Source organism: Pelmatolapia mariae, linkage group LG7 (genome assembly GCF_036321145.2).
Source record: "Pelmatolapia mariae isolate MD_Pm_ZW linkage group LG7, Pm_UMD_F_2, whole genome shotgun sequence".
Lineage (NCBI taxonomy): Eukaryota > Metazoa > Chordata > Actinopteri > Cichliformes > Cichlidae > Pelmatolapia > Pelmatolapia mariae.
In genome coordinates this window covers 24629828-24651764 of record NC_086233.1, presented here as the reverse complement: position 1 = coordinate 24651764, position 21937 = coordinate 24629828, and the positions used below count along the sequence as shown (strand labels likewise).

The window sequence follows — 21937 nt, the reverse complement described above, 5'->3', positions numbered from 1 at the left end:
CACAGACCCATATACCCTATAATATTTGAATTAATTTATGGTAAGACCTTTCACTCTGCTTCATAGTTTTCTCTGATGCCTTACTTTTTATTCATGGGACGGAGGGAGGGGGGAGGGGACAAAAAAAAACACCACTTGTATTGTGAAAATGGTTTCATTGATTGTGTCATGTCTTGTGCAATCATGCTCCTGGAGAGAATCTCAGTATCTGTGTACTACTATTTTTTTTTTCTTTTTTTTATTGAGGGAAATTGATCACATCTGATGTGATTAAAACACTTTGTCTTTAACACACAGAAAAATTGTACGTAGCTGTTTTTCAAGAATGCAATTTGCTCCCTGAGTTTTTCATTCATGTGTCCGTTATGGTTAAATCAGCACCTGATTAAGAACACTAACTCGTTGTTTCTTGTTCTCACAGGTGTTCACTGTATTCATTACATTGTTTCAGTCCAACCTGTGATAAAAGCCTAAATAAACTGTGCAGCCGCTCTAACGCATTATGGTTTTTCAACTCTAGTGGGCGCTATTGGTAAAGCTAAGAGCCGTGCTTCAGACTGACGGCAACAAAACAACCTAACAGTCATGAGTTGGGTTTTTTTTTTCTCCTTCACTCCTTTAGATTGTAAAAGCTACATCACAATACAAACAATAACTCGGTGCCTCCAATAAATATGTTTTTGGTAAATAACAGTACAAAAGTAGAGACAGTACAAAATTCCTCAGGAAGAAAAAAATACATAAAAATACCAGACATAACATATGAAAGTAAAACCCTCCAAAAGAGGGTGTTTCAAGCTCCACGTTGCAACTTGCAAAATTGTCTTTCCTGTTGTGTCATCAGTCATTTCCTTGAAACACTGAAGGAACATGTGCAGGCCCCCAACCTTCAATCTCTGCAAGACACTGAGCACAATCTGTCTCACTGAAGAAGAGGGTTCTTGTGGCTTTTTGTCCTTTTTTTTAACCTTCACAAAATGATACATTTCTTCTTCCTCTTGTTATTCCTCTGTTTTCGGTTGAAGGCCAAAGCCATCTTCGTTGCCTCTCTGAAAATGTCTTCCACGTTCTCCTGATACTTCGCCGAGCACTCGAGGTAGAGCTCTGCGTTCATGTGCTGGCGAGTCTCCTCACCCTGGGTGAGGGAAAAAAATGAACAAAAATCAAAGCAAGTTTTAGAAAAAAGCAAGAATTAGACTGTAAAGCTGCGAAGACAACGATCAGTAAAGGAAGAAGGAAAAAACATGTATCTGAAGGAACTCTGTAGCTTTTAGATGTGGTGATGGGTTCTGGTTAGCGTGCATGCTCTTGTATCCTGTAACATCAGTGAAAACATGTTTACAGAGCTCGGTGAACGTCTGCATGGTTCGCTTCTTACTTGCATGTAAGTGACATGAGCCAGATTCATAGCCTTCAGCTTCCTGGCACACTCTTTGTCCTTCCTGAGGTCAGTCTTGCAGCCAATCAGGATGACTGGCGTGTCCCGACAGAAGTGCTTCACCTCTGGGTACCACTAGGCAAACAGAATAAGGAGTTTAACGGTGTGATACAGTGCATGTCTGTTATTTCCCCTATTAGATTTTTGAATTATTTGGCATTACTCTGTTTGTTTGCAGCACTGATTGGTCCTGTATTGTAATCCTTGCTCACATGAAGGCTTGCACAACATAAGAGTTAATAATATACGAGACAATGCAAGCCAGCACCAACATACCAGGTGATTAATGATTAATCGTAAACTGGATCTTAAACAAAAAACAAGAACGTTTGGCGACATTCCGGTGCCTGCATGTGTAACTTGGCTCATTGTTAACGCTTATTGTAAAATAGAAAAGGATCACCTTTATCAGGACGTTCTCATAGCTGGTTGGGTTTGTGACATCAAAGCAGACTAGAACCAGATTAGCTTCTTGGTACGAAAGTGGCCTCAGTCGATCATAGTCGTCCTGTCCTGAAAGGAGAAGGGCAAGAAATATGGGTTAGCTGATAAATGTAGAAGTGTGAATACGCCCATACGCTACAAAACTCTGTGTGTGCGTCTAAAAGAACAAAAGGACAAAGATTCTGCTTTAAATGCAACAGTCTAAACATAAAAATGCTACAAAGTTTATGGTCGCTATAAGAAACCACATCCTGGCTTCAGTTTCCTCTGCAGCTGATGTAAGGCACCCTACAACAGATAAGCTGACAGACCAGACTGCCGTGGCTTTTCCTGACAATGAAATGTCTTCTTAAAAAAGCTCTTCAGATAACATGGAAATGCGTTAAAACTGTCACTTTTGAGTCAGACTGCCCACTTTACGAATCTAATTTTGGTACTAGCAAGTCAACGCTGTACAGCTGGCCATACGTGCTCTATTTAAAAACATATAAAATACTGTTATTAATATATGTTTCAATGGTTTGACGAAGCAAAAATACATAAAATTAGTCCATAAAATGTGTTGAGGGTCTAATCTGAGACTCTAGGTTTACTTCCAGTCAAGTTTTTGGATATTTACTTGACTGTAGGTAGGTGTTTCGTTTGGTTTATTTACCCTATAAAAAACCCTCATATTAACAACTGCTTAGTACACTTATATTTTAGACGGTTCCTGAAATATCATGATGATGATGCTCTGACATGAACGTCAACCTTTACTACTTCCTTCTACAGTGTTTCTCAGAGCACGAAGATAACAACTGAATTCACAAGATGGGAGTGTGGTTGAACTTTAATATCTTAAAAAGCAAAAAAATAAAAGGGTGTTTCTCTTCCTCTCGCTTGATAATCACATTAGATTAGATACAATACTTCTGTTTTATTCCACCCAGAGGACAAATAATGTGGCCACTGAGCTAAAAAATAAACCCTGATGTCTTCTCATACAATGTGAAATTTAAGTGAAGAAAAGAACCCTGAATCACAGAGATGATCGTTGATTTTTTTTTTTTTTTTTTGGTCTTACCGGCTGTGTCATACAGGTTGAGCTTTATCTCTTTCCCTCCGAGAGTGATAGTCGTGGTGTATTTTTCGAACACTGAAGGTGCATACTTCTGTTTTTGACACACAAAAAAGAAAGATTTCCAACTTTAAGAGACAGCGTCATGTTTATATATCCCTTCATTTATACCGATTTGAAGTGTTTCAGAGGTGTGCCTCGTTAATCTTTGGAAAGGCAGCTTACAGTGCTGGGTGTGACAGGTTACAGTCACACATCAGAACTGCGTTCATAAATTCAGAAAGCTGTGATGAGTGAAAAGTGACATGGGAGCTCTTCTTACCTCTGGAAAATCACCTTTGGCATAAACCATCAGAAGAGATGTTTTCCCGCAGCCTCCATCTCCCACAATTACAATTTTAAGTTCATCTCCCTTTCTCGTGGTGCCGCTCCCGGCACCGTTTTGTGTCATCTCGCCTCCAAAGTGTCACGCAGGTGCTCCCTCCAGATTTAACTTAAATACATGACACAGCCTAGTGAGTCTATTTTTTGAATGGTTGAGATGATTTACAGGGAGTGTCAGGCAGAGTGAGGAACAGCCAAGCCTCATGTTTTACCAGGTAGCTCACTCTGCTCACCACTTCCTGTTCCTGTCACACTGTCTGCCTCCAATTGACCCCCCACTTCTCTCCTCTCCTATTATGAGCCTGTTCACTGAAAGCATGCCGCTCTCTTGCCGAATTACACATGTGAAGCGACTGAGTCTGGCTGCTCCTACTTCCTCTACCGCAATGTGTTTGCGTATTTCATTTTCTGGGTGGGTACTCAGTCTGAAGCACTGCCCCCACTGACCGTGTGGCGTGTGTGTGTGTGTGTGCGCGCGAGGGATAACACTGAGAAATGCTCACTTTTCACGCTGATCCTACTGATGCAGGATCAGCAGGTTTTTGTTGACGCTGACAGCTGTCACTACAGAGGTTTCTAGACTCCTGCCTGTGGAGGTGTGAAGCATTGTCTTGGTGAGACTGAGTGGGTCACTGGGTGCACCCATCTAAATGTGAGCTTTTTCCAGGTAAAAAGCCTGTTTTGGTTATCTTTTCCACTGTCAGGCTGGAAATATATAACAGTTGGAACCTTAAGGAAGCATGCAAGCAGCTTGCAGGTAGAATATTTAATATATCTAAAACAGAAAACAGAGCATCTGAGCACCAGCGCTTCCAGATTAGATCAAAATAACTGTATATTACTTTAAAATTAAAGTGTTTTCTGTACCATGTGATCGTTTTGAGTCCTCAGCAGGATGTGAGTAATGCTTCTCTGCTGTGACATCACAGATGGTACCATCAGGACAAACTATTTTCTCTCTTCCCAGGGTGCAGTTTATGGATGTGGGGTTTTTTGGTTTTTTGGGTCTTTTTTTATAATGCGATGAATCTTTTCAAGGGTGTGAGGATTTTTTTTAAAGTTTATTTTTGTATTTTCCAGTGTTTTGGGTGTATTATCTTGTCACAGGGGTGAGTGTTACAAACTAGAGCTAAACACTGATGTGGCTAGATATTAAAAGACACACACAGCAGAAAGTGTGAGAAAGCAGGTTTGGGAACGTGTTTCATTCGGCAGTGTAGATGACTGGTTATCAGTGACTGTGGGTGTCGGGAGAGAGCAGATCACAGGGAACAACCATATATGATCACAAAACGCCAAACACTGTATTTCCCCTGCCATAAAGGCACTTAAACATGCTGATGTGGACTAAAAAGTCAAATTAAACCCAGGGGTGTTTAATGATATGTTTAGCTGGATTATGGAAGTGCTGAAAATGTGAGCAACCTGTCCCTTTAAGAGAAAAAGCTGACACCCTTCCTCCATTTCAAAAATTTAATTCTTAAAATGTGAATAAATTGGCACAAAATAAACGTGTTTCTACTCAAAATTCCTCCAGTAATCTCACCCCACAGCATGTGAAACATGCCGTATATTGTGTCATCACAGCTAAGGCACAGTTTTAAGGATGGGCCCAAAAATTCAACAAAATCTCCTTTTAGTTTCCATAAAAAGAAAACAATAAAATTAATGCATAGTCTATTTATTTCATCATCTCACAAACACGCAGGCACACACACACAGACAAGAGGTAATAAAACTTGCAATGAGAGTATGTTACAGATCATTATGTGGAATAGTACAGCAATACACTACACATGCAAATATTTAAGAGCTAAGAAGAAGAAATCTGGCTTTTGTTTTTTTTTTGTTTTTTTACAGTACCAAGCAATCTCTGCACGGGGAAGAGGGGAAAAAAATCCTTGAAAAAGCCAACTGTGCCCATAAATAATGAAAAACACGACTCCGAGGAATGTTTGATTTGATTCAGTCCGTCAGGATTTAAAGCTGAAAGTACAAAAAGCCATAAAAAATAGACACAGCAGTGTACCTGTCAGTTTTGTACGGTATTTAGCGCAATTAATTTTAAAAGGAATATGTTGAATAAGTTAAAAAAAAAATTAAAAGTGCTTGATTGACTTACAAGGTGTAACTGGCAGTATAACATATGGCTTAAAAGGATATTAAATTGTCCTTACATATCCACACGCATACAGCCCATTTTCATCAGTTAATAAAGAAAGAACAATTGTCAAAATATTATCACTCCGAAGAGAAAGAGACAGCTGTCCTGCAGGGGAAAAAGGCCAGTCCTCTCTGTGTGGAATATTCCAGACTGTCAGCGGGAGCGCTGAACGGGCACAACCCACTCGGGAAGCTTTTTTTTTTTTTTAACAACAGAAAAAAGAAAAAACAAAAGGCCTATAAGTAACCCAATTGGTGTCAATTTAATCGCAAATCCATCTCTAAAATAATGTCACATTTTCACTTTTTTGTTGTTTGTTTTAAACATATCCATAAAACCCTCTGCATAGCCGTAACCGTGGGCTGGCTGTGAGCAAGGAGAAGCTTAACATAGAGAGAGGGGGGAGGGGGAAGGGTATTGAAGCCCTGTGACCTGAATGCGCGCGCCCGGCAGCTTAGGGCCGGCAGTTGATAACAAGAAAAACAGGCCTCTGACACGCACACTGACACACAGAGAAAGACTGCACCATTTAACTAAAGAGGTGTATCTAGAGACCCTCCCGCGCCCCCTTCCATTTTACGTACGTGAATAAAGACCCTCCCCTTCTGTATATTTAACTCCTTCACCGAAAAAAAGAGGTTCATATCTTGTTTGTCTAATCTGGTAAAGCAGCCGTTGATCCGCTGGACTTTGAAGCGAGAGATCACGCGCACGCTGCGTGCTATTTTCGCCTAGATACCAAACAACAGAGCTGCCGCTGCAGTGGATTCTTCGTGACCTTATATGGCAACGGTGTGTAGGAGGGGGAGGGGGTTCCAACGAATGCGCTCGAGCTCTCGGCGCGAGTCAGCCTAGCAACCGACCGCCTGACTACGCCGGTTTTATGAAAGTTTCCTTCCTCACACGCAGTTGTCGTCTTTTCTTCTCTTTTTATATTCGTGTAAAAACAGCCACCATTTTGGATTAAATAAATAAAAAATAAATCACCCCCCAGTGGCGCTTAGTGTGGTTACTTCCTGTTGAAATTACCCTCGGATTAAAAAAAAAGAAAGAGCCGCTCTCCTGAGCCTCACCCAGTTATGGCGCAGCAGCTTTTTCACGGCACAGTGCTCTCCTTTGTCTGTAAAGAAGCCATTTTGAGACAGAGAACAGCAGAGAAAACCACTGAACAAGTGTTGCCTACATACCACTAAAAAGGTCTCTGTTTGGAGAGGGGGAAGCAGTTTAAAAAACACAAGATTTCTTCCCATAAGATTCTTTTTTGTGGCTCGTTTAAGACTTGGATTACATGTTTTGAATACTGCCTGTAAGTTTGCAATATCATTAAAAATGTGGGTTACAGTTACTCCTTTTTCCCTTTTTTAACAATTACGCTTACGTCGTTTTGTATCAACTGCTTCTTTGATGTCTGCTCTCTTATGAGACTATTTAATGTAGACACATAAAGCTGGCAAATTGAGTGAAATAGCTCAAAAATCCATTACCTGTCCAAAACATTATCCTTGCAGTTTTAAGTGAAGTGTAGATCAGCTAGAAATGTCGAAAAAAAGCAAGAGAGGCTATTATCGACTGCAATCCTGTCTTCAGGGAGAGAGAAGAGATGGTTTTGCATATTGCCCACACAGATGATGCTTGAAGATGCATATTCGCTGGCTGAGAGAGGCAAAGCTACCACTGATCAAAAAAAAAAAGTTATCAAAAGAGCTCTATCTTTTCGTGCTAATGGATTCCTTCCTTTTCAGGAGACGCATTCCCACCCCTTATTAATGCCATTATTAGAGGATCCGAAGATGGAGCTGAAAACATTCCTCCTGCCCCTGCGTTTAGGCCTGTTAACTGCTGAGGTAAATATTTTCAGCCTGAAAGTTTTCCCTCCATCTCTTTAATCTGAGGTTGTGTTTTTAAAAGGAAAAAAAATCGCTGTAGAAGCTGGGAAAAAAAATTAAATAATTAAAAATGGTGGTGGTGATGGGGGACTTCCTAAGTGGGCTTCTTTCTAAATTTAAATTATGCCCTTGAAGTAAGGTCAAGTCGACAATTGCACATTTGGCTCTTTCTTAGGTGGACAGCACAAACCTAGTCGATTCAAGCTGTCTCCACAGTTGCAGTACAGGGCACAACAGGAGACACCAGGGTGTTTAAAGCGTTGCTGTTGTGAGAGGAAAAGTGGGAGACGTTGTTAATCAGAGCAAATGGATTATCAGTCAACAAACTATTTAACAAGCGGCCATTAGGTCTCCGTGGCCTGCTTTCAGTCATCTGAGGAGCACTGATGTTACAAACCCTGCACCTCTAGCCTTGTATGTTTTAATGTCAGCATGCCAGTGGACATATTTTTTTTAAACAATAAAGCTGCAGCATTTTTATGTGATCACATAGCTCAAGTAGACAAAAGTGACAGACATACTTTTAATAACATTAACTGCATGCCTCACATTTTACATTAATTTGTTAAATTTAAAAATAAATTATGATAAAAGACTTGAACTTACTCATTGCAACTCATATCCTACAAGGCCATAAGTGCAATGCCAGCAAGCTGCCATTGCACATTTTGTCACTTTGTGTTTTTCCCCCACCCCAACCTCTATCATTTTAAACATCTCCAAAAGCATAAAGCTGTTTATTCACAACACTTTTGGTTTCTTTTCACTTAAGAAATATAAATACTGTTATATGGGTGTGCCATGACCTAGTTAAGACAAAGATGGATTCCAAGGCAGAGGAAAAAAGGCTCAAAATGTCACGGGGTAATTGCATCCAGCACATTCTCTTCCTTCTTCTCAATCCTTTAAAAGGAGCAATCATAGTTTTATCATAGTCCGTGAGAGATGAGGAAATCAAATGTAAGATCCCTTTGGAACAAAGGAAACCCATATAGGCCATTGAGTCCTGTTTAAGGAAAATGGCTGCCGAGAGCGCTCAGCCCCCTCTCTCTGCTCTCTGTTGAAGGACTCCTGAGCCGTGCCTCTAATAGCAGACGGCTCCTCTGCTGCTGCGCTCTGATTGGCTCGTTGAGCTACCGCTGTTAACCAGCCAATTGCCCGAGCACTGCAAACAGCACCAGGCAATGTCAAACAAAACCCAGTTTGTCCGATAGCAACGCACCTCCACTGAATTAATTTACAAACTAAGAGAAGCACAGTCAGGTTTATTATTATATAAATAAAAGCGCCACCGTTTTTTTTAAATGCTAGCATAACATTAATAATTTTTAAAAAGAGGACAAATGGGGAACATATGCGACGGGTTGGCACTAGTCTGTTGCTGTAACCAAACAAACCGCCGCGTTCCAACGGTTATATAGCCGGGTAGCGAAATCGAGCTGCCAGACATGCGAGTGTTCGTATTAAAATTCCAATTCCCGTGTTTGACATTTTTATATTAGCCGCCATCACCTATTGCCGTGTCGCCGTAATGACTCTTTTACCCTAACATATCAACCGACATGTCCTGAATGTACAAACGGCCGCAAGACTGCACAGAAAAGCTCGCCACCAAAGCAGTTTTATTAGCCCTTTAGTGGCAGTTAAGAAAATATTACCCCCTGTGTCTGTCTTGTGTTTGCCAGTTAGGTAAATACAGCCGGTAGATTCAACACTATATGTCGTTTAGAGGATTTTTGAGACACTAAACTATCGCCAGACCTCATTTAGTCGCGGATATAAATGGGAGCGTTTCTGCGTGGCCTGCCTAAAAACACGTTTATTTTATTGTAAGGCTAATGCAGCGTTAAATAAGCTGCGGCCATGGAGGCAAGTTTGTAACGAAAGTGCCGTTGGAGGTGGGCAAGCCTAGCGGTGTATTGTGGGAGAGACAAGCAGCTACAGACCAGAGGCACACAATATGTGTTGGCTCTCGCCGAAAAGGAGGCAGTATTCTTTAAGCTAAATCATGTAATGTAAGCGGCGAAAGGAAAGCGATTTCGTCTTTTCATCAATTAAAAAGAAAACAACACTCGATCGGACGAACCATGTCCAAGCCAGGGGAGAGGAACAGATTGAACGAAGACCATGGCAGAAAGCAGAGTTCAAGTAAGCTTGTTCTTTTTTCCTCTTTCTCCAGCCCTCATAATGCCTGTTTTCCGTAAGTGGGATATACGCTAGATCCCATTTTTCGCTCTCGCTTGGGGTTACCCCCGCCACCGAAGTCATGCATCTGTAACGTTTGGCTGTTTTAAAGTGTTGGAGGAGGTGGAAAGGGGGGAGGTTTTGCTGGTAGGAGAACCGTGCTTAGCGCTTGGCTCCCGATAACGTTAGCTCTCCTCTCCTTGTCGCTGCCTGTCGTTTCAGGTTTGGCGAACGGCATGGACAGTCATCCCGTCTGCGGCTCAGCGGAGAAGCGGAGTCACCACTGGAGAAGTTACAAGTTGATAATCGACCCGGCGCTTAAGAAGGGATCTCACAAGCTGTATCGCTACGATGGACAGACTTTCAGCATGCCCGTAAGTGCCGCATTTGACGCGGCGGAGCGGCTACAATAGTAACCGAGTAGCCGACCTCCATGATAGGTTACAATGTGGCTGTGCTGGCCGTGGGTTTGTCACGGGCATGTTCAGCATCTTGAACACGGTGCCCGGAGGTGTTCGTGTTGATTCACCGACGCAGGACAACTTTGCAACAAGTTAGTAGCGTGTGGAGCTGTGAATGGGATGGATAACGGCATTGTGTGTGTGTGTCTCCCCCCCTCTTCTCCCACAGAACCCCGGGATACCACCGGTGGACATCGTCCGAGACCCCAGGATCGGTCGTCTGTGGACTAAGTACAAAGAGACGGACCTGCCGGTGCCAAAATTTAAGGTATCCACTCTGGCTTGAAGATCGATGCCACACTTTTCCTTGCGGATACGGGGTGCTGTCAAAAGTTGCAGACACACCCCCCTCTCACTCATCTCCGGGATGCGAAGTGAAAATGTGCCTGTCGGGGACCAAAATAATACGCTCTGCTCTGATGCATGCCTGCATTTACGGACTCGACCGAGTGCATCAACGCGATGCACTTCTGAAACTTCTCCTAGCAGTTGTTATCTCAGCTGTCAGAAATGACCCTCCACACACGCGGTGCAACATTAACTCCTGTCATTCTTCTTCCAGATCGATGAGTGTTACATCGGCCCCGTGCCTCCAAAGGAGGTGACTTTCGCCAGGCTCAACGACAATATCAGGGAAGGATTTCTTACCGACATGTGCAAAAAATTCGGAGAAATCGAGGAGGTCGAGATCCTGTACAATCCGAAGAACAAAAAGCACCTGGGGATAGCCAAAGTTGTTTTCGAGAGCGTGAAAGCCGCCAAAGTGGCCGTGCAGTCGCTTCACAACACGTCTGTTATGGGAAACATCATCCACGTGGAGCTGGACCCGAAAGGTAAACAAGAGCTTAAGTTTGCTTAAAAAAAAAAAAAAAAATCAGAATCATGTGTTATAAGTGTCGGGAGCACAGAAATATGACAAGCCGAGTGTTACCTTTAGGGTGACAGCGTTCACGTGTGCACATTTACGTGCGTTGCCTGGTTACGTGGATAATTGAATTCATTCATTGAATATAAGCCTGCTCCCACAAGCCCAGAGCTGACGGTGCTGTGCACTCCCACTGTGCATAATTTCAGACCTGCAAACAAACACAAGCCAATCTGTCCGAGTCCTCTGTACTTTAAATTGTTTGCATTTAACTTAAAACTAAGAAAAGAAGTTAGTTTTTCTGTTGTTAACACTGTTTGAATTCCAAGTCCATGCATGTTCTGTCTTGTTATTTTTTTTACTGATGCAAAACAGCAACTTGAATGCATAGTAACATACCACTTTAGCAGTTTTGCTTATTATTTAATGTTATAAATACTGGCAAATATTTTGACTCACAGCTTGCACTGTTTTCGTTGTCCGTAGTAATGTCTTTATGTTAAAGTATTACCCCAAATTGATGGATTTTTTTTTCCTAAGTGTGATTGATGTCCTTTTAAGAAGTGCAGTTAGGGTTTGCTTTTTTGATCAATATGCTAAAGGCATGCATGCTTTTTTTAAAATTAAAATATGCTGATCAGTGGTATTTATCCCAGAATAATGATGCTTTTGCAGATACAAATAATAATGCATCATATTAGTTTGCAAAGCCCCCTTCATAAGCACAAGTTGCTGCTTTAAAATATTTAGTTTGGAGTTCAGCTACTGGAGAATAATCACTGTCACTTAAATGATGCCTGATGAAGTCTGTTGGCTTTGTAAACCTGGCATCAGACCCAGACATGTTTACTGTTCTGCAGGTGAGAATCGCCTGAGGTACTTCCAGCTCCTGATGAATGGCAGCTACACTCCACGGACGCTGCCTGTTGGTGGAGAGGAGGCCAGAGAAGTTTCCCCTCGAAGCCTGGCAGAAGCCTTACTGGTAAAAAAAACAAAAAGAAATAAAGCTTAGGTTGTGCAGTTAAGAGTAAAATAGTAATTCAGTAGTAGTTTTGTGCTAGTTTGTTGAAGGTCAGTTTGGAGGAACTGTTGCACACTCTTGTGTAGATGCTTTATTGTGCTTTGTAGAAATGGTTCAAGATACACCTGAGCAGGAACTTAACTGAAAGTCAGGCAAACCTGTGGCTTTGTATCTTGAGATGTCCTCACACTGCTGTGCCACCAGCTTGCTATTTTGATTTTAAAAAATCTTACTTGCTTCAGTTGTTTGAGAAACTGATTAAAAAATCTTCTTGAACCTAAAGATGTTCTCAACAAAATGCCCAAATTAGAATTTGCCTCTAACAATTTCATATTTGTGTCCTCTAAGGCTTGCGAGCCCATCCGCAGGTTATCAGAGAGCAGCGTGTCTGCTGGGGGAGGAACATTGCCACCCAGCAGTTCCTCCACCCCCCTGACCCTGGAGACCGGCTACTCCAGCCTAAGACAGGATACACCACAATCCCAGGGAACCCCTCATACCCCGCGCCAGGCTGGTACGCCTTTCTCTCAGGACTCTAGTTATTCCAGTCGGCAGTCCACGCCTGCCTACCAATCCAGCCGTCCTGAGAGCTCCGGAGGTTACAAATCTCGCCGACACGAGAGTAAATTTCAGGATGCGTACAACCGGAGACCGGAGAGGCCTCAGTATCGCAGCAACATGTATCGAAGTACGCCTGAGCAGCCTCCTTTCAAACAGCACCAGCTCACACCACCTGAACCTCCACCTTCCACCACTTCTTTCAACTACACAGCGCCTCCCCCCGCTACACCCAACTTCAAGTCCGCCTTCTCACCCTACCAGCCCCCTTTGCCCCCTGCGTTCCCTCCAACAGAGCCAGCTTTCCATCACCCAGCCCAAAGGGAGGGTGAATACCTCCGACCGCCAGAGCCGCCTCTGACGGCTGCTGTTGACTTTTTGCCCACCAAGGAGCGACCAGAGACTCCTCCGATCCCAGAGCCTCCGCCACCGGAGCCCGCTCCTCATCCAACCACCCCTCCTCCTCAAACACCAGAGCACTGCCCTTCACCTGGTTCCCCCATTCTGGATCCAGAGCGGAACAGCCTGGATTCTCGCATTGAGATGCTGCTCAAGGAGAAAAGGACAAAACTGCTGCCGTTCCTGGACGAGCGGGACTCGGACAACGAGGTGCGAATGGAGGGAAGTCCAATTTCCTCCTCGTCCTCGCAGCTATCCCCAATCCCCCCTTACACAGGCGGCTCTCAAGGTGGTCAGCAAAATTCCCGTCCCTCCAGCACAGGTTTGGAGGACATCAGCCCCACGCCACTGCCGGACTCGGAAGATGAAGAGCCAATTCCCGGGACTGCCTCACTGATCAAGAGAATCAGCTCTCCTGTCCACGAGAAAGAGAAAGAAGGATCTTTTGGAGGCCACTCTCCCGCTGAGAAAATGGACACGGTAAAGCAAATATTTATTTTTTTAATTCCCTGATATTTGTGTCCAAATAGCGCCATATTTACCTCCATGCTTGTCACATTTGACAAGAAACGGCGCACAGGTGTGTGCAGATGCTGCTTCAATTACCTCTCATTAATGGCACTGATTAAGTTGATGGAAGCGCGGTGCTGATGTTTACGCGCAGCTGTGAATGACAGTTACACAGAGGACGCAGGAAGTCGGGTATAGTTTCAGTGTGCGGCAGTAGTAGTAAACCTTCCCTTTTGTTTCATTCTTTTTCTTCTTCTGCTTTGTAAAGGGAAATTCCGGTTTCACAGCAAACCATGCTTTAAAAAAAAAAAAATAGGGGCCATACCAAAAAGGTGTTTGCTCCTCCAGTTTACCACTGGCATTTTTATTTATTTATTTTTCTGCAAATGAAAAATTAAGAATAAAGCACCTGTAACCTTCTGATGAAGTGTGTTTGTTTGCCTCATGTGCGCACAAGCACTCCTTGTCAGGCGCAGGTAAAAGAGTTGCAGTAAGTTATGAATGAAAAAGCTTTCCATGCAGCCTTACAAATGCCTTCGCATTCATGGGAAGACAAACCACCTCTCTTTGTTTTAAAGTCGCAGTAGCACCGTCTGGCCTGTCAGGTTGCGTTTCAACACAGCGTGCTGCGAGGAAGAATAACAGCCTCTCTGCTGTTGGGGAATTGAACACTTTTGTTTCCTCTTTCTAACACTCGCAGCACACACTCACATGGACGAAAAGCACGGTTTGGCTGTTGGCCCCTTTCAGCACGCCACATTTCCTGGTTTAGCTGAGCCAGACAGTCAGGATTGGCCGAGGCATCTCTGTTCTCATATTTCAAGTTATCACAAAGCAAACAGTACAAACAGGTCATTTGGGTAACAACGCCACTCCCATGCTGAGCTTTCCCTGCTCGGTTTCATTTCTGCAGCAGCTGAGACTGAGACTTATGAAATAAAACAGAACAGATGAGAGTTCAGTGCTCAGATGTTTTTCAGAGTATTGCATTTGTGTTTTGCACTGCGGCGCTTTAGTTTGGTGCCTAAGCAAACATCTCGGTTTGGTAACATGCTGACCGAAGACTCGGGTCAGCTGTGTTTGACTGTGACTGAACTTTGAACTCAGACCAGGTGTAGAATCATTTAGTGCTCTTATTTTGAAGGTGCTGTGAGTCCAAGATAATATTTGGTACAGTCTGAAGTTTTCCTGTAGCACATCAGTGAGGGCAATAAAAGAGAGTTGGCACTGACTGCCTACTGAGATTTGTAGGTTTTCCTTTTTTAAATGTTGACAAATGTAACATTACAGAACCAGTGTTTTTTGTTGTTGTTTGTTTGTTTGTTTGTTTGTTTGTTTTGTTTTTTAAAGTGGTGTATCCCAAGAAATCATCCCTTTATATCATTATGTTTTAAGTCGAGGTATACTCATTTTGCTTTGGTTTTTTTTTTTTTGTTTTTTTTTTTAGTCTGATAGTTTGACCTCGTTTTAAGGTCTTCATAAGAAAATAACATTTACTCAGGTGTCAGGTGAAAAAGGGCAGGTGATTGCACATTGTTCAGTCCTGACAGGCTGTCTTGTCTCCACACAGGGTCAACAGTCATCGGGAGAGGATATGGAAATCTCAGACGATGAGATGCCCGGGACTCCGATCACAAGCGGAGAGTGTGGCAAAGGCATCGTCATGAACTCTGCCGTGTCCCCGATGCAGACCATGGCCATGCATCCTTCCAGCTACCACCCCCTGTCCCACCAAGCCGGCTTTGCCATCCCGCATCACCCCCTGGCCCCTCACCTGGCCGCCCATACCGGAGTGCCTCACCCCATGCTGCCGCCCATGGGTCCATACCCTCCAATGCCGGTGGTGCCTATGGATCTGATGAGCTGCTTCCGGTGGGAGCAGTGGAGCACGATTCCGATGTCCTTCCAGATGCAGCAGCAGATGCTGAGTCGCATGGCTCAGACCAGAGGGCCCTATCCCTATCCACATTTTATGGACAATGGCGCTTCCGGACCTTTCGGGGGACCCTATGCACCTCTTTCCATGGGTGCTACACCTGCAGGCAGCACAGGGGCACCTGGACAACAATGGCAGCATCCCAGTTTACCAAAGTTCAACCCTACCGTTCCTCCTCCTGGATATGAGACTAAAAAAGAAGATCCCCACAAGGCCACTGTTGATGGCGTGCTCCTGGTCATTGTCAAAGAGCTGAAGGCCATCATGAAGCGGGACCTGAACCGCAAAATGGTGGAGGTTGTGGCTTTTAGGGCCTTCGATGACTGGTGGGATAAGAAGGAACGTTCTGCTAAGGTAAGCTATCAAGAGCTCCAGCGGGAAAATCTGCATGTACTGACTGCTTATTGTACTAATTTTGAATTACGATCAGTTAAATAGTGAAATAAAATTAGATCCATAGGATATGAATTAATTATACGTACCAGAGGCCACAGACTGCAGTGACATTAATGTTGGATCACGTGATGCGTTTTGCAGATTATTAAGGAGAGTAATGAAAAGGCACATTTGCAGCTGATTTTCCTGTTTGTGGTCCAGCGTGCTTACGCAGCAAGGAGATTTGCATTAATACGAGATATTATTTTGACAAGTGTCATAATGAATTCATCTGATGTGGTAAGTCATTGTTATGAATGCAGGAACAGCTGAAGAGGTCAGGCGTTTCATCTTGTAAATTAATTATTTTTTTTGTTTAAAATCACTTAATTCATTTGCATTTTTGTGCCTGTTGATTGGATAAAACAATCAATCAGAGGATGAACAAGTAATTTAAAATCCCTTTTCTTTGATCACTGAGGAAATCTGACTGAGCTACTTTTTGCTGTTCATGGTAATGAAAAAAACAGGGTTTCATTTAGTTGACATCTTTCTTTCCAAGGCATCTTTGACTCCAGTAAAGGGCGCAGAAGGGAAAGAAGAAGAGAGACCTAAACCCAAAGAGACGATTGGTTCAAGTCTCCTTGAGAACTGGAACAAGGGTGAGGGGCTGGGCTACGAGGGAATGGGCCTGGGAATCGGGTTGCGAGGGGCGATCCGCTTACCCTCCTTCAAGGTATTAAGATTTCTAAAATATTTTACTGAACTGTAGAAGGAAGCATCATCTGCACCAGGTGTTTAAAATGGTGCATGTCGTGCTCAGGTCAAACGGAAGGACCCTCCTGAGGCCGCAGCTGCAGGCGACAACAAACGAGCCCGACCCTCCACGCCTGTGGACGACGAACTGGAGGACGAAGGTAACCCTCCACCGTTTACACTCTCACTCGGTCCTCCATGCGTGCAGTTCTCTTTCAAAACCCAATTTATCTTTTGGTAATTTTCTGTCAGACCGGGAACGAGACCCAGCTGAGCTCCCCTCAGATGATTCCAAACTGGATGGCGACGGCACGTCGGCAAAGAGACGCCACTCTCGACCGCTTGAGCTGGACAGTGAGGGAGAGGAGGAGGTGGACACCTCAGGGAAGGAAGAGTCGCTGTCTGACAGGGAGGAAGAGCCTGTTAAAATGGAGGTTGCAGAGAGGCTGTCGCTTGGCAAAGTAAGTCGCCTCCAAAATGAAAGGGGGAAAAAAAAGCAGCAAGTGGAATGTACAGAAATTTTGTGTGTATCATAAACCTTTTTGTTCTGATTTCTTCCAGGAGAGTGGTGATGAGGAGGGCGAAGGTGAAGATGAGGGAGACTCATCCAGTGAAAGCTCCTCTTCAGATTCATCTGATGATGGTACTTCAGATATTTGACAGAAACAGCTGGTTGGCTTTATTTTTTTTTTTTAATGCGTTTCCAGTAGTTATTCATTTGTTTTTGCCTCTTTTCTTACAGAAGCTGAGAGTTCGTCTTCTTCCAAGGCCAGCTCAGACTCCTCGTCAGAATGCTCCGACTCCTCTGGCTACGAGTTAAGCTCGGAAGAGGAAGACGACGATGAGGAAGACAGGGAGGCAGCAGAAGATGCGGAGGTTGACGGCAAAGATGCCGCGACCTCCTCATCTACTTCATCCTCTACATCTTCATCTTCTGAGGATGAGGAGGAAGAAACAGAGGCTAAGCCTCCGAGCTCTCCTGCAGTACCGCTCCCAGAGGTCAAGGAGGAGCAGATATGCAGACCTCCTAGTCCTGAGGAGCCGTCAGCAGAGGACCTGAAGCCACCGTCACCTCAACACATCCCTGGTAAATGTTTGCTCCCATTTCTGTAGTCTAGCGTGCATCACTTCAACAAAAAGCATTTCTAGTTTTTAAAATGATGCTGTCAGAGGTTAAATGAAAATTAGAAAAGGAAAAAAAAAACAGTTTCTTGTCTTTCAGTCCAAGAGCGAGACATCAGTGACAGCCACATTCCTGCAGTGAAGTCTGAACATCAGGAGCATGTAGCAAACCTTCGGCCACCAACTCCCACAGGCGTCCTGTTTGACAGTGACCAGGAGACAAAAGCAAAAGGTAAAGCAGAGCCTGAAGATGTAGCCAGCACCCCTGGTCGATTAGCCTCCTCCCAATTAGATTCAAGCACAGGTCTCCCCAAATCGGCCTCCGCATCTGTAATGCACCTCCCTCTCCCTCCTCACCCGGCAATAGAAGGCCGATCCCTTCTCCATCCGCCCCCAGGCCCCCTGCCCGACTTCCCTCAGCGGGCCCGGCTCCCAACAGATGAGGATATCCCCCGCACGCCCGGCAGGGACCTCATGGAGCGTGCCCGAAGTCTGGGTAAATCCCAGAGCACCGACACAGTGCCCAACACACCAGGCAGTGATGCTCCGCTCACGGGCAGCAGTCTGTTGCTTAGCTCCCCTCACATCCCTGGTAGTCCTTTCTCCTACCCTGCTCAGTCCCCTGTCCTTAGCGCTGGAGTGCCCCGTACTCCAGGAAGAGACTTAACATTCGCCCCTGTCTTCCCTGACCCTGCAGCAATTAATAGGAAAGTGTCCTTGGAGAGCTTGGATGATAGACCAGTTTTTAAGGAGCCGCACATCAGCGCTTTGCCAGGCCAGGTCCTGGCAGCCGGCACAGAGCACTCAGTCAGCATCCCTGAAGATCTACCTACTGGTCTCTCTCTAGATGTCCCTGTGCCGTCCGATGTCACGCTGTTGAAGAAGAAACCTGGACGACCCAAAAGCAAAAAGCTGCCAGCGGCCTCTGCGGCTGATGAGTCTTTGGAGCTCTCATCCGAGTCCATCCATCTGCCTGATGAAGCACATCTCGGAGCTCTCTCTGTACAGACGATCTCTGCACGGTCCCCCAAACACTCGAGCCTGGACTTCCGGGAAGGAGAGGTGGAGCCTCAGACGGTGTTACCTGATGAAGACAACTTCCTGACCTACAAAGACGAGGCACCCACCGTGGTCTCAAAGCCGGCACGAAGGGCGCGGCGGCCCTGGGATGAGATCCTGCTGGGGAGCCTGTCTCCTGTCACCACGCCTCCACGGCCATACTTCACCCGACGCTCTGATTTTGAGGAGATGACCATCCTGTATGACATCTGGAACGAAGGCATAGACGAGGAGGACATACGGCTTTTGCAGATCACCTACGACAAGATGCTCCAGCAGGACAACGGTAACGACTGGCTCAACGACACGCTCTGGGTCAACCATCCTCATATCCTTTAATTGTCAAAAGTCGATGCTCAAGTCTCTAATTTATGTCACAGAGAGAAACAACATAAAACAAGTTGTTATTAAAGGTTTTTTTCTTTCTTTTTTTGTAAATGAAATTGTATTGCACTGTATTTCGAACAGCAGCACCCTCTGGTGGTGAAAAAGAGGCACTTGGCAAATTTTGAGTCAGGGTTCAAGGATTTTTCTGGCTTTCTGGAATAATTTTAAAGTTGTTTTTAGTCCCTTCCTTGACTTCCCTGCACCTACCAGCATCCCTGGAGTGAAGAAAAAGAGGCGAGATGACGGCATGAGGGATCACGCGACGGGCTGCGCGCGAAGCGAGGGATACTACAAGATCGACAAGAAGGACAAGATCAAGTACCTTCAGAGCACGCGGCTGCAGTCGGAGGAGCCGCCGGTTGACACACAGGTGGGCAGGACGTGTGGATTGTGATGGTGTGTGTAACAAAAACTTGCTGTGGGTGAACACGTTTAACTTCTCTGTGTCTCTGCAGGGCATGAGTATTCCTGCGCAGGTCCACGCCTCAACCAGAGCTGGCTCGGAGCGGCGTTCGGAGCAGCGGCGCTTGCTGTCCTCTTTTGCGTGTGACAGCGACCTGCTCAAGTTCAACCAGCTGAAGGTAAATATTATGCAGGAGAACCAGTGCAGAGGTTGCCTTACTCTACAGTTTTTACCAGCAGACACTTTAAAATGTTATCAAACTTCCTGTGACACCCCATTGTTTGTCTGTTTCAGTTCCGTAAGAAGAAGATCAGATTCTGCAAATCACACATCCACGATTGGGGTCTGTTCGCCATGGAGCCCATCGCTGCTGATGAAATGGTGATCGAATATGTGGGACAGAACATCAGACAGGTGAGAAGCAGACAGCTGGTTTGTGTAATGTGGGTTTTCTTTCTACATGTATGTAAACAGTTTTTTATGTTTTTAACCTACTTTTATGTGACTCACATGTGTCTGATTAACCTAAAGTATAGAAATAATGCATCATGAGGAATTTCAGTACCACTGAAAGTAACCTTTCCTCTGGTTAGTCCAGGTAACCAACAATTTTGACTTGACAGAAGCCAGAGGTTTAGGTTGTTAAGCTCTTCACCAGTGGTTTTAAGGAGTGAAGCTGTTAATATGTTCACGGGGTGTCAGCAGATATCTGCAGTATTAACATACCATCTAATGATTGCCGTTCCTGTCTGGCAGGTGATCGCGGACATGAGGGAGAAACGCTATGAAGAAGAGGGCATCGGCAGCAGCTACATGTTCCGTGTCGACCACGACACCATCATAGACGCCACGAAGTGTGGCAACTTTGCTCGTTTCATCAACCACAGCTGCAATGTAAGGCAACATCTGCATGGGGAAAAAGGTTTAGCAGCATGAATATAAAAAAGAAAACTTGTTCTTATGCCCTTCTTTTTTTTTTCTCTCTCTTTTTTTCCCCCCTCTCCTCTCTCTTGCAGCCTAACTGTTATGCGAAGGTCATCACTGTGGAGTCTCAAAAGAAGATCGTGATCTACTCCAGGCAGCCAATCAACGTCAACGAGGAGATCACGTATGACTACAAGTTCCCCATCGAGGACGAGAAGATCCCCTGTTTGTGTGGGGCAGAGAACTGTCGGGGAACGCTGAATTAACGTCAAGTCGAGGTCAGAAAGAAAGGTCTCCCCCAGCCTCTCGCTAAGCTCACCCCAAACTCGGCGTAAACTCTGTGCTTGAAATCTCGGATCAGGAGGAACTGAAGAAGGAAGGCTTCGTTTGGGAGTGAGGAGAAGAAAACCGGCAAGTCACCCAGACAGAGTTCAGCTACCTGTCTGGCCCTCTTCACATATTTAACTCTAGATTGTTTACGAATTATGGTGCTCTTAACATACAAATTTAAAAAAAAAAATGAAGAAGAAGAAAACTTCTAGTTTTTTATGTGCAAACACTTGACTTGCAGGTGCAGCGTTTCCTCCCCTCCTCTCAACATTGGACAGTATTTCAGCGTGGCTGCTTCTACACCTGACTCGTACAAGTTTTACACTTTTTTTTTTTCTTCTTCCTTTTTTCTCATTTGTCTCATAAGCTTTACCCACACCACACGTGGTACATAGAAACAACACAGACTCACATGTTCAGCTGCTCACTAACACTGTTAAGACGCACAAGCCCACCAGGTAAACGCCACCCTCTTCCCCACTTGTGGGATGAGAGGCGGATGGCAGACGGTGCCGTTTCCACGCAGGTGGTTTTCCTGGACGTGAATCAAACTAATGAAACAAAAGGAAAAAAAAAAAAAATCAAGCTCCACAAATGGTTAATCAAACCTACCATTGCAAAATCTGGAATATCCAACCATCTCCTGCTCTCACCAGCCAGCGACGGATCATGCTGCTTCCTCTTAGTTTATGCAAAAAAAGCTAATTAAGATGTTCAAACTTTGTATTGATGATATTCCAGTGTTTTGCGGTTTCGTTTAGGTTCTCTTCTTACTTCAAAGACACTATATTCGTGTGTGAATGTGTTCGTTATCGTGTCCGGATAGAGCGCGAGACTGTGAGTGCACTGACCCCCCCCTTCTTCCGTGGGCCGCAGCGTGGAAAAAGCCAACCAATCATGCAGAGCAAGAAAGACTAAAGATTAATCAAGTCCTATCTACTTCCAGAGCAAGTGAAGGTACAAGTCTCAGCTTTGGAGAGAGTAGTTAGTTCTCATTTTAAGTGCCATATGAACACGTTACTGTCTTTGTTTAACCCGAGGAATCCAGAGATGCGTTAACATGGATGTGCACAGAAATGCTTCCTGTTTTTGGCTGATGGAGGATGGACGGTGTTTTGGCATTTTTTTTCCTTTTTCTATCTGGGTTCACTGTCTCGTGTTTGTGTGCTCACAGATTTCTCTTCTCGTTATACTACCAGTGTTTAATGTTCCCCGCGAGGCAGAAGAGAGCCGATTCTTTCTTTATAAACTCATCGCAATGAAAAAGACAA

At 44.6% G+C, this 21937-nt stretch overlaps 2 protein-coding genes across 7 annotated transcripts; one reads left to right on the top strand and one right to left on the bottom strand.

Moving 5' to 3' along the window:
• Positions 1–79: 79 nt before the first annotated feature.
• On the bottom strand, positions 80–7072 carry rhof (ras homolog family member F). Of its 3 annotated transcripts, XM_063478584.1 has the most exons (7): positions 6975–7029; positions 6564–6610; positions 3265–5682; positions 2949–3036; positions 1842–1951; positions 1379–1513; positions 83–1135 (listed from the first exon to the last, which is right to left on the bottom strand). In XM_063478584.1, exons 3-7 carry the CDS (start codon positions 3391–3393, stop codon positions 971–973), a joined length of 627 nt encoding a protein of 208 aa, XP_063334654.1. In that variant the 5' UTR covers positions 3394–5682; positions 6564–6610; positions 6975–7029; the 3' UTR covers positions 83–970. The 3 variants fall into 3 exon arrangements, with proteins under 3 accessions (XP_063334655.1, XP_063334656.1, XP_063334654.1); XM_063478585.1 differs by lacking the exon at positions 6564–6610 and having other exon boundaries at positions 80–1135; positions 3265–3435; positions 6975–7067; XM_063478586.1 differs by lacking the exon at positions 3265–5682 and having other exon boundaries at positions 81–1135; positions 6975–7072.
• Positions 6703–21842, top strand: setd1ba (SET domain containing 1B, histone lysine methyltransferase a). Of its 4 annotated transcripts, none has more exons than XM_063478579.1 (19): positions 6703–6796; positions 7233–7334; positions 9783–9934; positions 10191–10289; positions 10584–10854; positions 11747–11868; positions 12256–13344; positions 14945–15664; positions 16248–16421; positions 16509–16602; positions 16694–16902; positions 17003–17084; positions 17184–17528; positions 17664–18950; positions 19213–19379; positions 19465–19590; positions 19707–19826; positions 20169–20306; positions 20429–21842. In XM_063478579.1, the coding sequence occupies exons 3-19, from the start codon at positions 9797–9799 to the stop codon at positions 20600–20602; spliced, it is 5355 nt and encodes a 1784-aa protein (XP_063334649.1). In that variant the 5' UTR covers positions 6703–6796; positions 7233–7334; positions 9783–9796; the 3' UTR covers positions 20603–21842. The 4 variants fall into 4 exon arrangements, with proteins under 4 accessions (XP_063334649.1, XP_063334651.1, XP_063334650.1 ...); XM_063478581.1 differs by lacking the exons at positions 6703–6796; positions 7233–7334 and adding an exon at positions 9306–9524 and having other exon boundaries at positions 17664–17795; positions 18411–18950; XM_063478580.1 differs by lacking the exons at positions 6703–6796; positions 7233–7334 and adding an exon at positions 9306–9524 and having other exon boundaries at positions 17664–17795; positions 18261–18950.
• Positions 21843–21937: the final 95 nt, after the last annotated feature.